Raw genomic sequence first — 21,343 nt, 5'->3', positions numbered from 1 at the left:
TAACACATGATTTGCATACTGAAGGCCTTGTGACCAAAATTTATGAGGTTGCTTCTTGCTTTTGAGCGTACAATGAGTCATTTCCATAAGAGTGCAATTCTTCCTTTTAGCAATACCATTTTGCTGAGGAGTCATTATAATAGTTGCTTGATACATAATGCCATGATCAAGCAAATATGTCTCAAAAGCACGAGACACGTACAACAATCTCCCTCCCTTCCCCCCCAAAAAAAAAAAAAAAAACTTTGTGACAAGATGTTTAAAATGAATGACATCAAATTTTGCCTTTAGCCCATACACCCATGTATACCGAGAGTACTCATCAATAAATGTAACAAAGTAAAGATGACCTCCAAGTGCACATGTCTTCATGGGACCACAAACATCAGAGTGAATAAGCTACAATTTTCAAGCAGCACGCATTGCACCATTCTTTTTAAAGGCAAATTTGTGCATCTTGCCCAAAATACATCCCTCGCATGCATGAGGAGGTGGAGTCTCCACTGGAGGCAATGCATCTATCATATGACACCTCTGAAGGGTCATCAGACTCCCAAAACTCATATGTCCTTAGCGGGCATGCCATAGCTCCACATTCTACACCATAAGTATCCAACAAAAACAAACCCTTATACAAGGTCCTAGACCCCCGTAGTGCATAATCCATCTCCCTATCTTTGACAATGTATTTGTCATTCTTAAAGATGACTTGAAAGCCATGCTTGTTGAAAGCAGAGATAGACAACAAGTTCTTTGTAATGCTAGGCACAAACAAGATATGTAGAAGCACGAAGTTAGAATAATTTGCAACAGTAATGGAGACTGCACAATGCCACAAATATCATAACTGTTGTTGTTCACACATGTAACATGCTTCCCAATAGGGGCTGAATGCATAGAGGAAAACAAACACTTCTTAGAAGTGATGTGCTTTGAAGCTCCACTATCAAAATACCATGTTTGCTGCATTTCAGCAGCACTTAATATTGAATCAACCATTGATTATTATAATTGCAAGTCAGACATGCATAGCCCCTCGATATCAAAGAGGTATGGAAACCAAGATATGACTCTTGAAGAGAGTTCAGTGTGATGTATCAATTTAGTATCGTGAATGATTTCATCCACATCAAGCAGCTGCTGGTGCAAATCTTGTATGTGAGTAAGGTGATCTGTCATGCTATCGCCCTCATCAATGTTCACATTGGCCAGCTCTCTATGGAGATAAGATATTTTGGTCTTGTTACATGCTGCAAACATACACTCCAAGTATATCCCATGCTGATTTCGAGGTCTTACAAGACGAGATGTGTGGAATGATCAACGTTTGTGGAGGCTGGGTCTTGGCGATTTAGTTAGTTTATAGCTTGGGGGAGAGAGAGAGGGAGCTGTTGGTCCTTTTTTTGATTAGAGAATAGTAATTTATTGCAAAAGACAAGCCATTTGGAGGCTTAGTAGGCAGGGGATAATAGGGAGACACCTTCTAGGGGTTGACAATAGTATTGCTGATCAGGTGACAACATTTTGTAGGTGCTTGGTAGTAGATGATTACATTAAATGTAGGTTAATGCGAAGAAAATCGAATTTCTCTCTCATCTTGGCTTTCTCTCACATTCTCTAGTAATTTCTCAAAAGATCTTAGCATTTCTCAGCCATTCTTAGCAAATCTCAGCCAGATTTGGTGGACAACAAGAGGATTTCTGTTGTAAATCCTAAATTTTTGTAGAAATTAGGGTTTGATAGTCACCTTGGGATTTGTGCCAACAAGATAAAGTATCATACACTAAAATCAGCACTTGAAATTCATGGAATTGGCAGGGATTTTAGATGCTAGCCCATCCATTGTAAATTGGGCAATGTTTGGCTAGTTGGGTGTTTTTTGTCGAAGATTGCTAAGGTAATGTATGCATTTTAGTTTCCCCCCCACCAAAATCCACAACTAAAAATAAAAAAAGCCTTAAAAATGTTTTTTTCACTTGTATGGGCGAGTTTTGCCAAATGGTAGCCTTCCAAAACAATTTTGAGCATTATCTAGCTTTACCAAAATTAAATTTTAGAAATAAAAAAACTACTTTAATAATTATCTACGACTCAGAAAAATAATTTCATTGGCCAACAATTAAATTAGCTAGACTAATTTATCATGCAAGCAATTTTGAGTTTCGATTAGCTTGGAACTAGCATTAATTAATGCTGATCCCCTAGTATCACTAGTAACTCTAACAACTAATTGAATGTTTGAGGCCAAGTTTTGATACCGGGTACCACATAGTACCTGTCAAGCATAAGTTATTACAAGTTTTGTCTTTGGCACCAACTGATATCTTGGAGTCTTGGGTCCCACATTGCGAACTAATTAACTTGCACCTCACATATGCAAATCATATTTGCACATTTGATTAACTTGAATCAAATGCTAAGCAAAATGTCCTCATGACACCTTGCCTTATTGATGAGGTATGTTTGTGAGTCTCCACTTCCTCTAGTCATTGCACTAATTCTCCTACAAAATGTGGAACATTTGGTTGTTACAAATGACCAACAGGAAAATGTCCAAATTACTTCTTTATTTCAAGTACATGTGGGCACAAATTGGGTCTTCCACTCTTGCATGCAGGTCACTAGATGAGCAATGCTCTTGATGTGTTCTTATTTCTTAGGTTCCCATTGCAACAAACCCCATTGTTGCATGGTTGAGTTTTGATGGCACATTTCTCGAGATAGTCGAGAAACCCTAATTTCTCCAAAAATTAGAGTTTGCTAAAGAGTTGTGAATTGAATATTTAGCATCAGTTGACAAGTGAGAGAAGAAGATATATGGTAGATGAGAGAGAAGACAACATTTGTAGGTTCTAGGGAGACAACTTCAACAATCGCTTGTGCCAAATCAGCTACCCAATAGGTCAACTACAGCATACATGAATTCACTTGTTGCTAGGAGATTCCAAATTGCTATTGTGAGCCCTTGATGGCTTGAGATGCAAGGTGCCTGCTGCAAATTCTCTCTTCTCAATTGTTGATATGCTCCTATTAGCAGTCGCCTTGCTCCAACAATCTCCTTGTTAGTTCTTACTATAATGGCCTCTCCCTATTATCCTAGCCTTGTATGGTATGTTTTCTCTCCTCCTACCAAGAGGTAAACTTACCCATGCATAAGTTAGCCTTTATTTCTAGCAAATAACTAATTTGTGGAAATAAAATATTGCTTGTACTTGTTGAGAAATTGACCACTAGCTATCCACATTTAAAATCATAAGCCCTATGGACTTGAAAGTGTTAAAACTTGCTTTAGCCTCAATCCTTAGCATTAAATGCTTAATTTTTGTGACCCCCATGACATCGAAAGTCAACTTGAAGGGCACATTGATGCCTAGAACCAGAACTTGCCACTAGGCGCACTGAGTGGCACTTGTCTATCATAACTTCTACCAATGTCCCCCCTTGCCCAAGCTAGAGTTTGATTGTGACTATGTCCACAATTTAACTTGCACTTCACATGCACATCTCACATGTGTGCAACTTAATTATGCCAAAGCAATAAGTTAAAAATTCACGTCCCCATGAAAATTTAGGTGACCAAATTGAGCACGGGACAACTTGGTGCCATCCATTACTTTAGGATCAATAGCTAGTGTTGAGAAACCACATCATACGTAAAGTTTTCCTTCTTCATTCCCATTCTTGGTTTTCATTTCTAGCCCCAAAAAGGCTTTCCAGGGCCTTTCGAGAGAGTTGAAGGGCCACTCAAGAGACTTCAGTGGGTGAGACTTGAGACTATTTGCGCCTATATATACGACACCACCCATTCATTCATGATACTCACACTTCTTTTCATGAGACCATCACCTCTCTCTCTCCTCTCTTGCCACCATCATCATCTCCTTCTGGCAGGCGCCAGCCTCCACCATCATGTGGGCTATGTTTTGGTTGTAGCCTCTCTTCTCCTCAGTTGGCCCTTCCCTTCCACCATTGGCAACTACTCGTGTGCTCCTACACCTTGAGTTTGGAGTCCACACTCACCTGGTGCAAGCTTCCGCTTGCTTGGCATCATCTTCCACCTATCAAGTATCATCCCTCACCTTGCATTTAGCAACTTGGAGATATCTTCTACACCTGGCGTTTTCATCTGCCATAGGCATCATCACCAGAGATAGCTGTAGTTTGTGTTTTGCATCCAGGTTGCTCCCTTTCCACATTAGGTGTCACACCTATTGCTGGCATTATCATCATTAGAGGCTGTCTTCATTTCTGTTTTTATCTTGATGCTTATCATCACTATCTGGCGTCACATCCAGTTGCTAGCATCAGCTCATCAGGCTTGCAATTGTAGACTTGGAGGCTTCTTCAGTTGTCTCCTTGCTCCAGGCACCATTCTTCATCCCTATGTTGTAGATTCAGAGGCTCCTCTTCTTCAGTAGTGTCCTTGCTCGAGGCGACAGCTCATCATCCTTGTGTTTGCAGACTCAAAGGCTTCTTTTGCAGTCTCCTTGCTCTAGGGAATCTTTCGTGCTATGGCACCCTTGTATCAGATTCACTTCATTATTTCAGTCCTCCATCATCTTGTTCATTAGAGTCTCTCTTCTCTTCTCAGTGTTTGCTGTACACACTTTGTATTTCTCCCCGCAAACCCTACTCTCTTTGGTTGCTTAGTCATTTCTTGACAGCTAGTACATTCTTGACAACTAGTACATTCTCTGATGCTCTCCTCGCATAAGGATCCACTTTGTAGAGTCCATTGTACAATGTTCCTATGACAATGAGGTCATCCTCATCAGTGCTAACCATGCACATTGCATTTGTCCATATGGAATCTAACCATGAAACCAACACATGCAATGTTTGAAACTGAATACAAGTTTTTCTTGATACAAGGCACATTTAAGATGTCTTTTAGCATGGGGATAAACCCATTTACTGCAAAAGTAGAATCTCACCAATGCCTTTTATTGCATAAGAAGCATTGTTAGCACAAATGACAAACGCCCCTCTTTGGTGCATTCCACAAAGAGAGAAACAAACCCCGGAAAGAGGCCATGTGCTTTGAAGCATCACTATCCTTGGTTTTCGCCACGGATAGGCATTGTGTATGCAACAAACAACCATATGAGCATTGAACAACAAAGGCATAAGATGGTGGAACTTACAAGCGAGCATATATGCTTCTGCATCCTTCACAGTTATGCCTGACTGCTTCATTTTCTCACTGGCAAAGTGCTTTTTGCATTCTTTAATGGCACAAGAAATTTTCTGGCAAAGGTGCATTGTTCCTTCTTACCTTGGTCTTTAGTGATATGGGAGTCAGAAGGTGGGGCTGCTGTGCTGTTTGCTTTAGAACCAATGATTCACCTTATGCTTGATGGCTGGATGTGAATCTTTGATCTCACATGAAGGATTAACTCAAGACTACTATTCTTGCATCAGCAAGGATAGCAACCCATCAAATGAGTACAAATTAGCATAAGCCTTTGTCAAAAGGAACTAGCAAAACTTTGTAAGACTCTAGCAAGCTAGCCAAAGTAGTAGACACAAGAGATGCACCAGAGGTGATTTCATCAATGTTCAGTAACTGCTCCTTGAGGTCCTTAATTCTCATGATGTATGCATCCATGGAATCTCCCTATATTATATGCTCAATCTCTAGCTACTTTTGCAAGTAGACTACACACTCTTCATTGCTCACTTGATACAAATAAGCAAGAACATCCTATGGTGGTTTGGTGGTAATTCACGTCTGTATGTGTAGTATGACTTGTCTCTTGCATGAAAGTGCAATCAAATGCATGTGCCTGAGCATCTCTCCCAATCCATTCCAACTGATTTGCAGTGGGAGGAGTTGTACATGGAGCTGATGAACTACTTGAAACAGTAGATAAATGAGATATGCTTGATTTGACTGCACAACAGGGCTTGTAGCCCTAATCTCTATGTCAGATACATATCCCCAGAGCTGTTTTGCAACCAACAAATGACATGTCATGTATGCCAAGGTAGGATAATTGGAACCATCCAACTTGTCACTGTCCCAAGCATGTTAAGCAAATCACTCACTATGTGTATGGACAAATTCAACCAGCTGCTATGCAAGAATTTGTGTAGATAGAGCACAAGAGAAATGGAATGCAAAACTCAAACACTTACTGATTTCAGCTGAGTTGAAGAAAATGGAGCTGAATGTTGAGGAAGACATTGCCAATGTTTAAAAAAATCTGCTGCCAATGTCACCCAACATCGCTCAAAATGCCAAATTGTGCCTCAATTTTGGTAAATCTCAGGAAGATTTGCGAAAACCCCAATATTTGATGAAAAGCTGTTGAGAAATTCTGCTCAGGATGTAGAAGATCCAAACCACACCAGCAGTGTGCAGGGGCTGACCAGCATAGCCTTGCATTCAGCCTTCTTTTTTTTCAAATGAGTGCAGTTTCATTCCTTCATTCTTTGTGTTCGTCTTGTCTCTCTCTTGCCTTCTCTCTTTGTGTTTGTAATTTCTTCTGTCGTACATCCTCAGGTCCTCCTCAACTTGTGAACTCCCATGTACTTTTTTATCACTCTTATCAAATTGCATAAGCATAGTGCCCCAATGAAACTCTTGAGACAAGTTTGCATAGTCTTACTTCTTAGTTGGACAATTATAAGACACGTGGACTGGAAACCGGTCTGTGGGATCATTTCATGATACAATTTATGTACTTGGGTGGTCTCGACTGCATCATTCATGTCTTGCTCATTCTGTGTATGGAAAATGTATGGCAGAATGCAACTATTAAGAGAAGATAGAAAGGTGAATTGCTGAGTTCGGGTTACTTTCAATTGCTGACTTTGAGAACAAATGTTTTTTAGAAATTATCCTTTTGCAGTCCTATAGTTTAGTTCATTTCTGGGATAAATGCTGTAATTTATGATGTGTTCCCTCAGCTGCTGTTTATGTCCCGGTAAGTTTAAGTTTAATACTCTTTTCAAACTCAAATTTCTCTTCTGTGAATTGGAGAGTACAGTGAGACTTGCATATTCTTTTTTCTGTATGCTGTTGATATGAGAGTGCATTTTGTGCACCTGTGCATGAACGCTGTGTGCAGGTGATCTGTATACATGGGGAAGAGATGAAGGAGAAGGCAGACTTGGACATGGATTGAGTCTTGTCACGGATGATGGGGCCGTCAACATCCCCTTAAAAGTGAAATCAGTTTCGCAACGACTTAATGCTGTCAGCTGTGGGGGTTTCTGTACTTTGGCAGTGACATCAACTGGTCAAGTGTGGAACTGGGGAGGTGCTTTTGGATTACATCTTTCGTGTTTCTTTTACTTCTAGAAGGGATTGGAGAATGCTGTTAGTGTCTTTTAAGTAAAGAGGTAGCTTGACTTGTGATGAATGTTTTTCCGAGTCATTACTCTGTCCTTTAGTGTGTCTAGACTGTTTGGATATTATTATCTTTGTACGAAGATGCTGTTGCTCTACTTTCTTTTATCAGAATTTGCAAGTCATACCAGTAGCTGCACACACAAGGTTAAGCATATGAATCACTTAAAAATCTGCCAGCTGTACAGTCAAAAAAATAAAAAAAGGCTCATATATGCATGTGTTATAATCAGGGGGGAGGGGGAATTATAAAAGACAACACAAATAAACTTTTTTTAAAGTCACTTTCTGGATGCCTGCATTCTTTATGACCTTCAAAATGAGATGGTCAGAAAGTCCGGGGACTATGAGCACCATTGCTTGGTCATGGTTCCAATGCCTTCTTGAAGTTGCACTGCCAGATAGTACATTTTACCTTGACTATACTCCAAGTGCCTCTTTGGCTCAGAAATGTTTCTTGGTTAGGTTGCAGAATTGGTTTGTTGAACTTATTCATGATTGGAAGGGTGCTGGTGATCCATCTATACAACTGCAATAAGGAGGTAGATAGATATGGCATTGAGAAACTGCAAATGGAAAGGATGTGCAGTTAGTTCATAATAGTAACTGTAAAAGGAAGGGCTAGATGTGACATTGAGAAACTGCAAATGGAAAGGGTGTGCAGTTAATAATGACAGGCGTAATAAAGAGTAACTGTAAAAGGAAGGAGATGCACTCAAAAATGACATGCATAATTGGGAGTAACTGTAAAATGAAGGAGATGCAATCAGTAATGACAAGCATAATAAAGAGTAACAGGCACATGAGTAGCACTGTTGAGAAAACGGCAATAGGTGTTGACTGCCTGGTTATGAGGTAATACCAAAACAATTGTATAGTTGGCCCTCTTCAAAAGTAAACTTTAAGTTTCCAAATCTCCATGACTCATGAGCAGTATATGATCCGGGGTTATAGTGTGTCACTACATTGATGGCATTTCTTGATTGCTGCATGTGCATGAACATGTAGCAGACAGAAGAGCAAACTCTTACAGTTTTGATGTATGAGCTGGAGAGCTTACACAACTTTGGGGGTAGGACAACGTCGACTAATTATTAATGTCTCTTCTCCATAACTATCCTGATAGATAAATGGTCGATAATTATCCATCGTTTGTCAAATGGTTGTCAATCAAGCACAGTTGCATTCAGCTCACGAAACAGAAGTAATATGGCGAGGAATTATGCAAAATTAAACTAGCTGGTTGGGTGGAGAAAAGAGAAGAATGGAACAATTCTCAAAGAACAGATTAGAACCAGGGAGGAAACAGTGAATAGTGGTACTGAGGTGATATATTTATACAGGGTAGTTTTCACAAAAAACACTTCTTTTGAGCCCTAGACTCTAGTTGACTCTACAAAGTTTCTTTCTCTACTTTCCCTCTATGAAGAGAGAATTTATGTGACTTCTCAAAATGTCAATTTAAAATTGCTGATAATGCTTGGGAATTAAGAAAATCTTCATTTTTGCAGAAGTGAGGATAGTCACAAGGCTCTTTGTTGAAAAAATATGATATGCACATATCTCAGGATTTTCCAAACACCGTCTATGTCCACTTCTAGCGTTTGACTAGAGTGCCTATATTATTTACATTCAAACTTGATCATAATATAACCTGGCTCTAAATGGATGTGCAGTGAAAAGAATGATGAGCTTCATTTATCTCCTATGTTGAAAATTCTCTTGTAATCTCCTTCTACCTAATCGAGGTGTTGGTGTAGAAGAACCTGCTGTTAAGGGATACCATGCACCTCAACTTGTGATTCTTGAGATTGTGCAATGTACAATAGTCAGCCTAAACCTTTCAGGTTTAGATACAAATCTACTTCTTTTCAATAATATTAAATGTAATAGCTGAAATAACAATTGAGTCTTATTCAGTCTTAACTTTTATTGGACTTCAGAACTCTTAGAACCAAAAATCAGTGAAGAAGAATTTTTTTTCCTTTGTTTATTGCAACATCTTGCAGATATGGGGCCTCAAGTGAGGTCTCATTGTGGGCTAGGACCTAAAAGTTAATTGCAACCTCTTGCACATATGGTGCCTCAAGTGAGGACTCCTTGTGGGCTAGGATGTAAAAGGAGTAGTAATCTCACCCTAGTGTGATGCTGGATTTATCTTGAAAGACTTTGTAGAGTCACATGCTAAATCTCTTGTGTGGTTGGTGCAAAGAATACAAACACAATCGTAAGACAAAGCACAGATTGATAAAAGAACTCTGAGGGTTAGGGTAACTCAGAAACAATGAACATAGAAGGTATTTTGAATGAATGAATGAATACAATGCTGAATGCAGTAAAAACACTATGCAGAGTGAATACTGAACCTTGAACTCTGATGTCTTTGAAGGACTAGGGCAAAGGATATGAGCTGGAGAGAGTGATGTGCTTTGTATGGATCCGGAAATGCAGTAGACAGCCTCCTGAAGCGATCAGCAGCTGCAAATGCAGACCTGTAGAGTTTGGATCGGGCTGAACATGCAGTGACAGCTCCAAATGGTGGGCAACCTGCAGGAGATGATCTAGAAGATGGAGACAACAGCAGCTGGCTGCAATGTGCAGCTGTCAGCTGCCCCTGGATGTGAACTGTAGGCTGCAAATGCAGGCTGTAGGTGAGCTGGTCGTAGCAAATGCAAGTGTCTAGCAACTCTTTGACTAATGGCGATGGTTGGAAACAGTGTGGATAGGCTGAAAAGCTGCTGCCTGTAGCAAACACAAAGTCAAGAGGGTTGGAGATTGATTGATGTAGGTATGTCACCACCACAAACTAAGGTATCCACAATGGAGTGGTGTAGACACTAGTAGAGATGTAGGTGCCAATAGAAGAAGTGTTGTGAGGGTGTGAAATTTTAAAGTTAATTAAATTTGTAAATGTGAGTTGCACATGTGAGGTATAAGTTAATTATTTCACAATGTGGGACCCAAGACCTTGAGATATCAATTGATGCCAAAGGCAAAAGTTGTAATAAGTTATGCGTGACAAGTACTAGGTGGTACTTCGTGTTAGATTTGGGCTTAGATCAAATTTTTAGCCACTAATATCAATGGTGACATTAGAGACTGGGCATTAATTAATTAATGAATACTAGTCTAAGGGCTAATAACTCCTTAGGGATACTTGGAAGACGAATTGGCCTAGCTAATTTAATTATTGATTGGTGAAATTATTTTTTTGGACACTAGAATAATTGTTAATTTAATTTTTCAAAAGCAATATTTTAAAAATTAATTTAATAATTTGAATAATTCTAGAAAATGCGATTAGAAGGTTGTCATTGTAGGAGTCGATGAGGCACAGAGATAGAGGTAGGCAGACCTTACGCTCGGAGAGAGAGATAGAGAGAGTGTGAGTAAGCAGAGTAGAGAGTGAACACGTTTTCGGTACAAGGACGAGTGTATCACTTTAGGTTTTAGATAGATATATGTATGAAAATACAATGTGCTAAGGGTGTGTTCACACCCGTGTACATATAAAAGGCACGATGACCCTTTATTTCCAACAACCTCCCACCTGAAGGCAATGTGCCTTAAGAGGAGAAAAGAATCAGCTAAGTCTAAGTATGTACAAAGCTGAAATAAATATAGCTATCCAACTCCCATCATCTGTCGGCAATGATCAAACCGCTCTGCTGGAAGACCCTTCGTGAGAAGATCTGCAGGATTATCATCTGTATGCACTTTGACAAGCTCAATGCTCTTGCTATCAACTACATCCCTAATGAAGTGATATTTCACCTGTATGTGCTTTGTCTTTGCATGGAAGACAGAATTCCGTGCTAGCATAATAGCACTCTGACTATCACAATGGAGAACAGGTAACTCTCTGATGCCAAGCTCTTCCACCAGACGTGAAAGCCATAAAGCCTCCTTGCATGCCTCATTGGCAGCTACATACTTTGCCTCTGTAGTAGACAACACAACACACTTTTGTAGCGTGGAGATCCAAGAGACCGCTCCTCCTATGAAAGTAAACACATACCAAGAAGTGGACTTCCTGTAGTCGGCATGACCAGCATAGTCTGCATTCGTAAAGCCAACAACAGATGCCTTCTGCTTTCCAAAGCAGATACACAACTCCTTTGTGCCTTGGAGGTATCTCATAATACCTTTCACTGCATCCCAATGCTTTTTGCCAGGGGTTGCCATGTATCTGCTAACCACTCCCATTGCAAAAGCAATGTCAGGACGTGTAGCAACCATAGCATACATCAAACTGCCAACAGCTGAAGCATATGGTATCCTGGCCATTTCAGCCTTCTCATCATTAGATGTAGGGCTGTCCTCTGCATTGAGTTTCACATATGGAGGCAATGGAATCCCAATTGTTTTCCCCCCCTCCATATTGAAACACTGCAAAACTTTGGAGATATACTCCTGCTGAGATAGATAGAGTAAACCTTTAGATCTATGTCTGAGTATTCACATGCCAAGAATGTGATTTGCATCACCCAGATCCTTCATGCCAAAGCTGCCATGAAGACTTTGCTTCAATGAATCCAAGGCATGAGTATCCCTTCCAGCAATCAGCATGTCATCAACATACAAAACCAAGATAATCAGGCTGTCATCTGCTGTCTTCTTGGTGTACAGGCAGTGATCCACTTGACTTCTATGAAAGTCTTGGGACTGCATGAATGTATTAAACTTATGATACCATTCTCTTTGTGCTTGTTTTAGCCCATACAAACTCCTTTTGAGTTTACAGACCATTTGTTCTTTTCCTTGTTCAACAAACCCTTCAGGCTGCTGCATATATATGTTTTCATGCAGATCACCATGTAAAAATGCAGTCCTTACATCCATCTGTATGAGCACAACTCCTTTGTGCCTTGGAGGTATCTCATAATATCTTTCACTGCATCCCAATGCTTTTTGCCAGGGGTTGCCATGTATCTGCTAACCACTACTGCAAAAGCAATGTCAGGACGTGTAGCAACCATAGCATACATCAAACCGCCAACAGCTGAAGCATATGGTATCCTGGCCATTTCAGCCTTCTCATCATTAGATGTAGGGCTGTCCTCTGCAGTGAGTTTCACATATGGAGGCAATGGAATCCCAATTGTTTTCCCCTCCTCCATATTGAAACGCTTCAAAACTTTGGAGATATACTCCTGCTGAGATAGATAGAGTAAACCTTTAGATCTATCTCTGAGTATTCACATGCCAAGAATGTGATTTGCATCACCCATATCCTTCATGCCAAAGCTGCCATGAAGACTTTGCTTCAATGAATCCAAGACATGAGTATCCGTGCTAGCAATCAGCATGTCATCAATATACAAAACCTAGATAATCAGGTTGTCATCTGCTGCCTTCTTGGTGTACAGGCAATGATCCACTTGACTTCTATGAAAGCCTTGGGACTGCATGAATGTATTAAACTTATGATACCATTCTCTTGGTGCTTGTTTCAGCCCATACAAACTCCGTTTGAGTTTACAGACCATTTGTTCTTTCCCTTGTTCAACAAACCCTTCAGGCTGCTGCATATATATGTTTTCATGCAGATCACCATGTAAAAACGCAGTCTTTACATCCATCTGTATGAGCTCCATATCCTCAAGTGCAACCAAGCCCAAAATGGTTCTCAATGTAGTCATCTTGACTAGAGGAGAGAAAATCTCATCAAAATCAATTCCATGCTCTTGCTTGTATCCCTTTGCAACCAATCTTGCTTTGTACTTTGGTGAGGAACTAGAAGTGACCTTTAATTTGTAAACCCATTTGCATGGAAGGGTTTTCTGCCCTTTAGGCAACTGCACCAAGTCCCAAGTGTCATTTTTGTCAAGAATTTCCATTTCTGACAGCATGGCTTTATACCATTTCTTGCTGTCCTATCTGTCCATTGCTTCCTTGAAGCAAGATGGTTCACCATAGTCTGTCAACATGACATACTCAGCCACATTAATTGCACCAGGAACAAATCTGTCAGGTTGTCTAGTAGCCCTAGACGATCTTCTAACCCAATGGTCATTGTTTGCTGGCTGTTCCTGCAAATTTCCATTTTCAGCATGCTGTCTTGGCATTTCAGCCTGCAAATCAGCATTAACAGCTTGCTGTCGTGGCTGTTCTTGCACATGTAATGGCTCATTTTCATGGGTAATAGCTGGCTGATCATTTCCAGTATCTTTTCCTGATTTACAGGTTCATTTACAACAGGTATTTGCTGCTGTACAGCGGGCACATTTTGCTGTCCAAAAGGTATTTCTTCCTGGAATATAACCCTACGGACTTGCTCAGTCTTTTCGGGCTGTTTGTGCATGCGATCTTCTCGGAAGATAATGTCATTGATGCGTACTATTTTCCTTTTCTCGGGATCTCACAATTTATACCCCATTTCACCCTCATCACCATATCCTAGAAAAATGCATTTACAGGACTTTGGCTCGAGTTTGCTGCGTTTTTCTTTACGAATGTGCACAAAAGCCTCGCAGCCAAACACTTTTAGATGAGCATATAAAGGTGGCTTTCCCGACCACGCTTTTTGGGGGAACCCCCCCCCCCCCCCCCCCAAAGGCCTGTTTGTTGACCGATTAATCAAGTGAACGGTTGTTATAACAGCCTCTGCCCAAAAACCATAGGGTAATGCAGCATGAGACAGCATCGTACGGACCTTATCCTGTATGGTCCGATTCATACACTCGGCAACTCCATTTTGGGGTGGATTATGAGGGGCAGTGAGCTCCCTCTTTATCCCTTTGCTGTCACAGAATGCCTGAAAAGCTTTGGGCTACAAGCTGAAAGACTTGAAAACTGCAAAAACGAGATGGGAAAACTGCAAAAACGAGATGGGAAAAGTGGAGGGCAAGCTCCCTATTTATAGAAAGTTTGGGAACCCCCACTTAACTCTCTCGATCCACGCCACATTTTAGGGTTTTAACTAAAATGAGCCTAAAATAGGCAACCCCCTCTATATGCGGAAAACCACTCACGATGAGGAGTGACATGAAAGGAAGCACTTGAATCAAGAATCTAGGTATGCATGTCATCATCTGTATCTGCAAGTAGAGCATGTGCTCCAAAATGTGAAGAGACAAAGAGTACATTACTGCCACTGTCACTGTCATGAGTGACTATATTCACCTCTTCAATTTTTACACTGCTTTTCTTAGGCTGACTGTCCTTCTTCTCTTCCTTGCAATCATTTGTCTTCTTGCCTTTTTCTTTTTCTTTCTTCCATTTGTAGCAGTCACGTTTAAAGTGACCCTTCTTGCCACAATGATGGCAATCAACATCTTTGCCACGTAATTTACTGCGTCCCTTGCCATCATATTTGCCCTTTTGCTGTTATCTGGCCCTAGTATGCAAAGCACTAGAAGACTTGCTGGATGCATTGTTCTGCCGATTCATTTCTCCCATAAGTAGAGTACTCTCTACATCAGCATCTAAAAGGATCACATTAGAATTGCTCATGGCAGTCCTGAATGTATCCCAACTCTTTAGTAGAGTGCAAAGCAAGAAAGTAGCCTTAAATTCCTCATCAATCATGAACTTCAAGGCAACCAGCTGGCTGAAAATGGAGTTAAACTCACTCAAGTGAGTAGACATTGATGTACCTTCTTTCATACGCAAATCCATAAGCTTTTTCAGCCAATACACTTTACTTGCAGCGCTCTTTTGTGCATACAGTTCTTCTAGCCTAGTCCATATAGTATATGCAGAATCCAAACCTTCAATGTTGAAGAGCAAGGCATTAGAAATCGATAGCTCTATGGCTGAGCATGCAAGCTCATTCAACTTATCCTAGTCGTCCTGATCCATGTCCACAGGTTTTACCCCTTTAGTTTTGATCGGCTTTGCCTGCTTCTTTTGTAACAGGATATTGTAGCACTGTTTTTGCCACAGTGCAAAATTATGTGCGCCTTCAAGCTTCTTTATATGCATCAAATTACTGCTGTCATTGTTGTCAACCATGATTTTCAGCTCAAAAGTGACCAGAAAAACAGAAAATGGAGGCCCAAATTGTCACCCAAGTGACCAAGGTACAAACAAGTACCAATCAGCAATAAATGACCACACAGAAGTACAGATTTCAGATCTATAATTCAGTTTTCAGGAGCACCAAACCAAGTGCTACAGCATTATTCAACTGATTACAACTGTTCCAAAGGGCATGTGCATCACATTACATGAGAAATCCCAAAATTTCATCTGCAATTTCTGTTGTACATGTACCCACGGGCCTAAAATTTGACACGAACGGTCAAAAGCCCCAAAGTTTTGTGCTCAAAAGCCCCAAACACACATCTGCATTTCCTCTGTCATGCATAGGATTGTCCAATTTTGCCAAAATAAAGCAATTTCAGCAAAACCCCCAAATTTCACTAAGTGTTGATGTCCAAATTACGCGGAATTCAACCTGCATGTACATAAAATGACCAAATGCTGCACAAATTTTACCCAAATTGCAAAAGCCCCAAATTGCACGGGATCCAATGTGCCTCAATGTGGAGAAATTGGGTTAATTTCAGCCCAATTTCTACATGTACATGAAAAGCCCCAAATGTCGAGGACAAAATGTCACAAATTCCTGCAATTTTTGAGACAAATTTGCTTGTCCTGTATCAAATTTCCCAAATCTGGAAGAAACCCCAAATTTGTGGGCTAAATGTTGTGAAATTTCACTCAGATGAGCAAAATTTTAACAATTTTGGCGAAATCCCCGATTCAAATGCAGACAATGTCTGCAATTCCGATGCAGATGCCTCAATTTTCCACGAATAGTGCTCAGTCTGGCAAACCCCCAGCTTTCTGGGCCAAAATTGCACAAAGTTGATGTTTTGTGCTTGCACGCGCGAACCCTGGTTAGGGGAAGGAGTTTGAGAAAAAGATTTTTTTTTGAAAAAAAAAAAGGTTTGAATGACGAGTCCCTTGACCCGTCAGGTCTCCCCGTCGCGCGCTCGCCCACTGGCTCCGTCACTCGTTGCTCCGTCACGCGTTGTGCGCCCTGTCAGGTCTCCTTACCTGCTTGCCCGTTGGCGTCGAGCGTTGACTGCTGCCTACTATCGCCCATCAGTTTGTAGCCGTTTTGGTCCACACTTTCGCAGCCCGTCACGCTACTGCCCGTGCAGTCGACTGTTGTCCGCCGGTCTTGCCCGACTTCCTTGCAGATGTCGCTTACCGCTTGACTACTTACTTGCGCCGTTGGTCTTCTGCTTGACCTGCTCGCTTCACTTGTCGAGTGGACTTCTGTCAGTCCTACGACCTGACACTACCGCTCTGATACCAATTTGTAGGAGTTGATGAGGCACAGAGATAGAGGTAGGCAGACCTTACGCTCGGGGAGAGAGACAGAGAGAGTGTGAGTAAGCAGAGTAGAGAGTGGACACGTTTTTCGGTATAAGGACGAGATTACCACTTTAGGTTTTAGATAGATATATGTATGAAAGTACAATGTGCTAAGGGTGTGTTCATACCCGTGCATATATAAAAGGCACGATGGCCCTTTATTCCCAACAGTCACTTGGCAAAACTTGCCCATGCAAGTAGGAAAAACGTTTTTGGGGACTGATGGAAGTCTATTCTAACCATTGTGAGAGAGAAGGAGGTTGTTAGAGAGTAAGAAGATGTTGCTGATATCATTTTTAGCCATTAGGGACCAGTCCTACAATAGGTGACATCAGTTTGGAACCCTCTAGGTGTAGGTGACAACAACGCAAGGTCTCTTTAGTGTGGTTGACAGCATACTGGAGAGGGCAACAAGCTTTTTGGTGGTCCAAGTTATAGATGATCGCTTCCATAGTTGTTTGAGCAGGGCAACGATTGTTTTCGAGCCTTTCTCGTGGGATGAAACTTTGAAATTTCTCTCTCTACAGCAGTCTTTCTTATCCTCTAGCCATTTGTTAAGGTATCTCAACAAAATCCAACCATTTGAGTCAGTAAAGGAATAGATTTCAGTTAATCTCCTGTGTAAATCCTAATTTATAGTAAAAATTAGGGTTTGATAGCTGCCTCAAGATGCGTGCTTTGAATTGAGGGCCCAAGACTTGAATTCCAATAATTGAAATCAAAGAATTTCAGGGAGATTCAAGAGGCTAGATAGGCCATGTCAGATTTGGGGCTTAATTTGTCTTTCAAGGAGCAGGGTGAAGGCCAATTCCAAGCAAACCAAGGGGCAAATTGGTTTGAAGGCTTGCTGGTCGGTTTTAACAGCAAGAGGCCACTTGGATTAGCAGAGGAGATCAAAGAATCTTAAATATACTCCATCCATTTGTAATAAAAGCTAAAAAAATATCACAAGGGGCGCTAGTTTGGTGCCAATAGGCTGTCGAATGTCCAAGATTAAGTGAGAAGGAAGGTTGGTTTCATGGTTCCATTTCTGGGATACCATCAAATCTCTTGACTTGTTGGGCTTGAGGCACCTGATTGAAGGTGACAAGTTGTGCTCTAGTGCTGAAATTGGGTTCAGTTGAGCATTTATAAGTATGTCATCTTACAGTGAGGTGGGATCAAGCAGTGATGATGCGTCTGATTTTGCAAATGTATATAATGAAGGAAAAAATGCAATACCGAATCTTGAAATAGGCTTACAACATGGACAACAAGTTGATAATGTTGTTTAGACCAAAATGTGGATCCTTCTTTGTCTTTAGAAGATGATGAGTAGCAAGAGGAAGAGCAATTTGATGACCAATTTAAAGATGAGCTGAGGAGGGCACTTGAAATGTTTGTGCAATTGGCAAATGATCCTCACTTGATGTGTTTTTTGAATCCCTTAAAGGAGGGCATCGATGGCAAGAAGGGGAAATTGTCTTCAATAGTTGAAGGACAACAAGATGCACGGAAGGAAGACTCAATACAGCAATATGATGTTCCAAATTTGGGTAGTGAGTATAAGCAAATGATGCCAATGGGGCAATTGATTCATATGCAAGGCCAGCTTGGAAGTGCCAATGCAATGCTTTTTGGATACTAGGACATGCATGCAATGATGGGGCAGCCAGGGTACTTTGGTGGTGGCACTAGTTTCCATACTATAGTGGGTCAGGGACCACATATGAGAATTTATGGCACAACCTCTTATGTATGCAACAACCAATGCATGGTGTGCAAGGCCCAATGTATCCGGGTTTAACCAGTAATATCCATAACCCCATGTATGGCAATGTTGACATGATGCTTGGGCATAAAGTGGCAAGTTTAGTAATGCATATATGTAGCCCACTATGTTTGGGACTCATAGTATTAATGCTAGTTATACAAATGCATTGTATAGTGCTGACCATGAGGAAAAACGTAAATAGTAATGCATGCAAAAAAATGTAGCTAGTAATGCATGCAATGTATGGGAAAATGTATCTTGATATGGTTGCTCATATGCAAATTCCCATGTACTGTCAAATTGCAATGGTCCAAAGTATACAGACAAGAATGTTTCCTAATGCATCTAGTACTCCTACATGTCATGAATACGTAAGGGGCTAGTCAATTGGATACAATGTTGTATATTTGTTTATTGGAATTGCAAGGATGTCAAAGTATAAAAGATGTTTATGCTCCAGAGGGAAAAAGGTATAGAACCTAGTGGAGACTTTTAGACATGTAAAACACAGAGCTCTATCTAGTAACAATGAGCTCCAAATGGTAGTCTCATGTGGATATGGAGCGTCTAGCTCTAGTCCGAGCGATAATCCCTTGTATCCGCCTATGAAGGTGTTGTTGGTGTTTGTGTCGAGGCCTAGGACTTTTGGACCGACTAAGTTGAACGGCCCAATCAATCAATCTTGTTTGTATGTGGACTATGGCGGTGAGAGAGTCTCTTGTATGGACTAGGGCTGTAATTGTATTGAAGTCTCTTGAGTCTTCTTTGCAAAGAAGTCTGTGAGCTGCCTTTGTAAAGGGCCTTGGTGTCTTGGAGTAGTTGTACTCCTGAGGCGCATGCCATGAAGCCATCGTATCTCAAGGAGAAAGAGATAAGGCATCGCTGATCGGTCAAATCCATGACTCTGGATAGTGGTCCAAATCCGTCTCTAAAGAGACAGTGGGAACGGCCATGGATCTCGTAATACATTGGGCAGCAACATTTATAATACTCCTGTGTCTCTGGCTCTAATTGACATATTTGGCATATGCACTCCTCTGGTGGGGTGGATCTATGTGTGCCAGTCTCAATCTCTAACTGATGTGAGGAGGTGCGCAATTGGCCAATGGTACATTTGATCCCATGGGAAAGGTGGGTGTCCATGTATCTGAGGCGAACAAAAAATCCATCATCTGTAGTATGAAGGAAATGCTCGCGGTAGACAACCATCTTTGTCTCTAGCTCCTACCTTGGCATCAACCATGTTCGCCTGATATCCATTTGGGTAAGATCCATCCTAATGATCCTACGAATCTCTAACTTGCTCAAATCAAGAGATGGTGCATCAAGGGAGTACTGGAAGGGGGATAAGTTGTTCATGCCAAAGTCATGTCACTCAAACCAGGCCTACATCTATGCATACCAACATGAAGTATCACCCTCTCTAGCAAGCTGCCTAAAGGACTCGAGCCAATCGTGCATATTTGTGTTTGGGTAAGTCCCATAGGCTATGTATGTTTGCAACCGATTGGGTGAGGGCCTCTACCACAATTGGTGTAACTGCTAGCTCAGCTCTCCATACGTCATAAGTGCACCCTGATTTGCTATGGTGGTTAAGATTGGACCCCCATATCTGTGCTCCATAGAGCAGTGTGGATGTGACCAGTGTATTGAAGAGCCATAACTTGGTGCGGAGTTCTTTAAACTGCACCTGTGAGTATATCCCCTCCAAACCACCTAGTACTGTGTATCCACGAGTTTGTCCAATGTCTGTTGCCTCTTGCATAGAAAAGGTGGGCCTTGTGAATAAGACTCCTAGGTATGTATAAGAGTCCACATACTCTAGCTCCTCAGGTCCATATGTGAATGTAGGTGTTGATCTCTTGACCCACTGTGGTGTAGTATTAGATACAATCACCTTGGTTTTACCAAGGTTCATTGAAAGCCCACTCTCGAAAGTATAGGAGTGTAATGCATCCAAGTGTCTCTGTAGACCCTCTGGAGGGTCAGCTATCAATATAATGTCATTTGCATACAATAGGAGAGGTATGTGGGTGCCAGCTAGTGGAGCTCCTCTATCTCCTTCCTATGAAATATTATTTGCAATACCATCAATGTACATGCCAAATAACGTCGGAGAGAGGGGACATCCTTACTTTACCCAATGGTGGAGTAAATAGGTGCCGAAAGGCCCTTAGGTGTTCATACTCTGCCCACAACCCTCTCAAAGCTCTTGTGGTACTCCCATGGTATGCAATTTGTGTATCAACCTATCTCTCGGCATTGTGTCAGAGGCTTTATGGAAGTCCACAAAGCAGCAATAGGTTCATCGGCCATGGGCCCTTCCCTCCTCAATGATCGCTCTGAGTGTGAGGATGTAATCCAATGTGAAGAAGCCTCTCCTAGAGCCAGCGTGTCCTTGTGTTCTAAGACCCTACATCTCTACCCACTTGCTTAACTCATGCTTAAGGATGGAAACATATAACTTAGCCAATGTATGCCCAACCATGATAGTATGATAGTTACTGGGTAAAGTAGGGTCCCTTGATTTGAGGATAGGCACAATAGTGTTCGTGCTCCAGCTCTCTAGTAGGCCTTCACACATGACTCTGTTAAACGTGTAAGCTAGGGATCTTACCACCAAATCTCTTGCATGGATCAAGTGCTCGGCTACTAATCCATCATGATCTTGTGCCTTTCTTGTGCTAAGTCTGTCAATGGCCTCGCGGACCCTACTTTCTATAAAGAAAGTGGTAGTCTTTGGACAAGGCTCAGGTGAGTCAAGAAGAGGTAGCTGACCCTCCACAATATAAAGACTAGCTACATACTTCTCCCATGTAGTGGTGGACGTAATAGGTGTGGTCGGGCAATGTTCTTTGAAAAGCCTCCAAGCCTCTCTAGAATCTTGGCTCAAGAATAGCTAATAT

At 41.3% G+C, this 21,343-nt stretch overlaps 1 protein-coding gene across 2 annotated transcripts in view; it reads left to right on the top strand.

Moving 5' to 3' along the window:
* The window catches only part of RUG3 (Regulator of chromosome condensation (RCC1) family protein), a 130,266-nt gene that overhangs the window by 62,853 nt on the left and 46,070 nt on the right, over nucleotides 1-21,343 (top strand). For both annotated transcript variants that reach the window (XM_087690627.1, XM_087690626.1), the window contains exon 3: nucleotides 7,074-7,265. In XM_087690627.1, the coding sequence (XP_087546753.1) occupies nucleotides 7,074-7,265 (192 nt within the window). The remainder of the gene's footprint in view (nucleotides 1-7,073; nucleotides 7,266-21,343) is intronic.

This window comes from Lygodium microphyllum, chromosome 13 (genome assembly GCF_053477565.2).
Source record: "Lygodium microphyllum isolate KBCC chromosome 13, Lygodium_microphyllum_v1.1.10, whole genome shotgun sequence".
NCBI lineage: Eukaryota > Viridiplantae > Streptophyta > Polypodiopsida > Schizaeales > Lygodiaceae > Lygodium > Lygodium microphyllum.
Note: the sequence above shows the minus strand (reverse complement) of the source record. Positions and strands in the feature narration are given on the sequence as shown.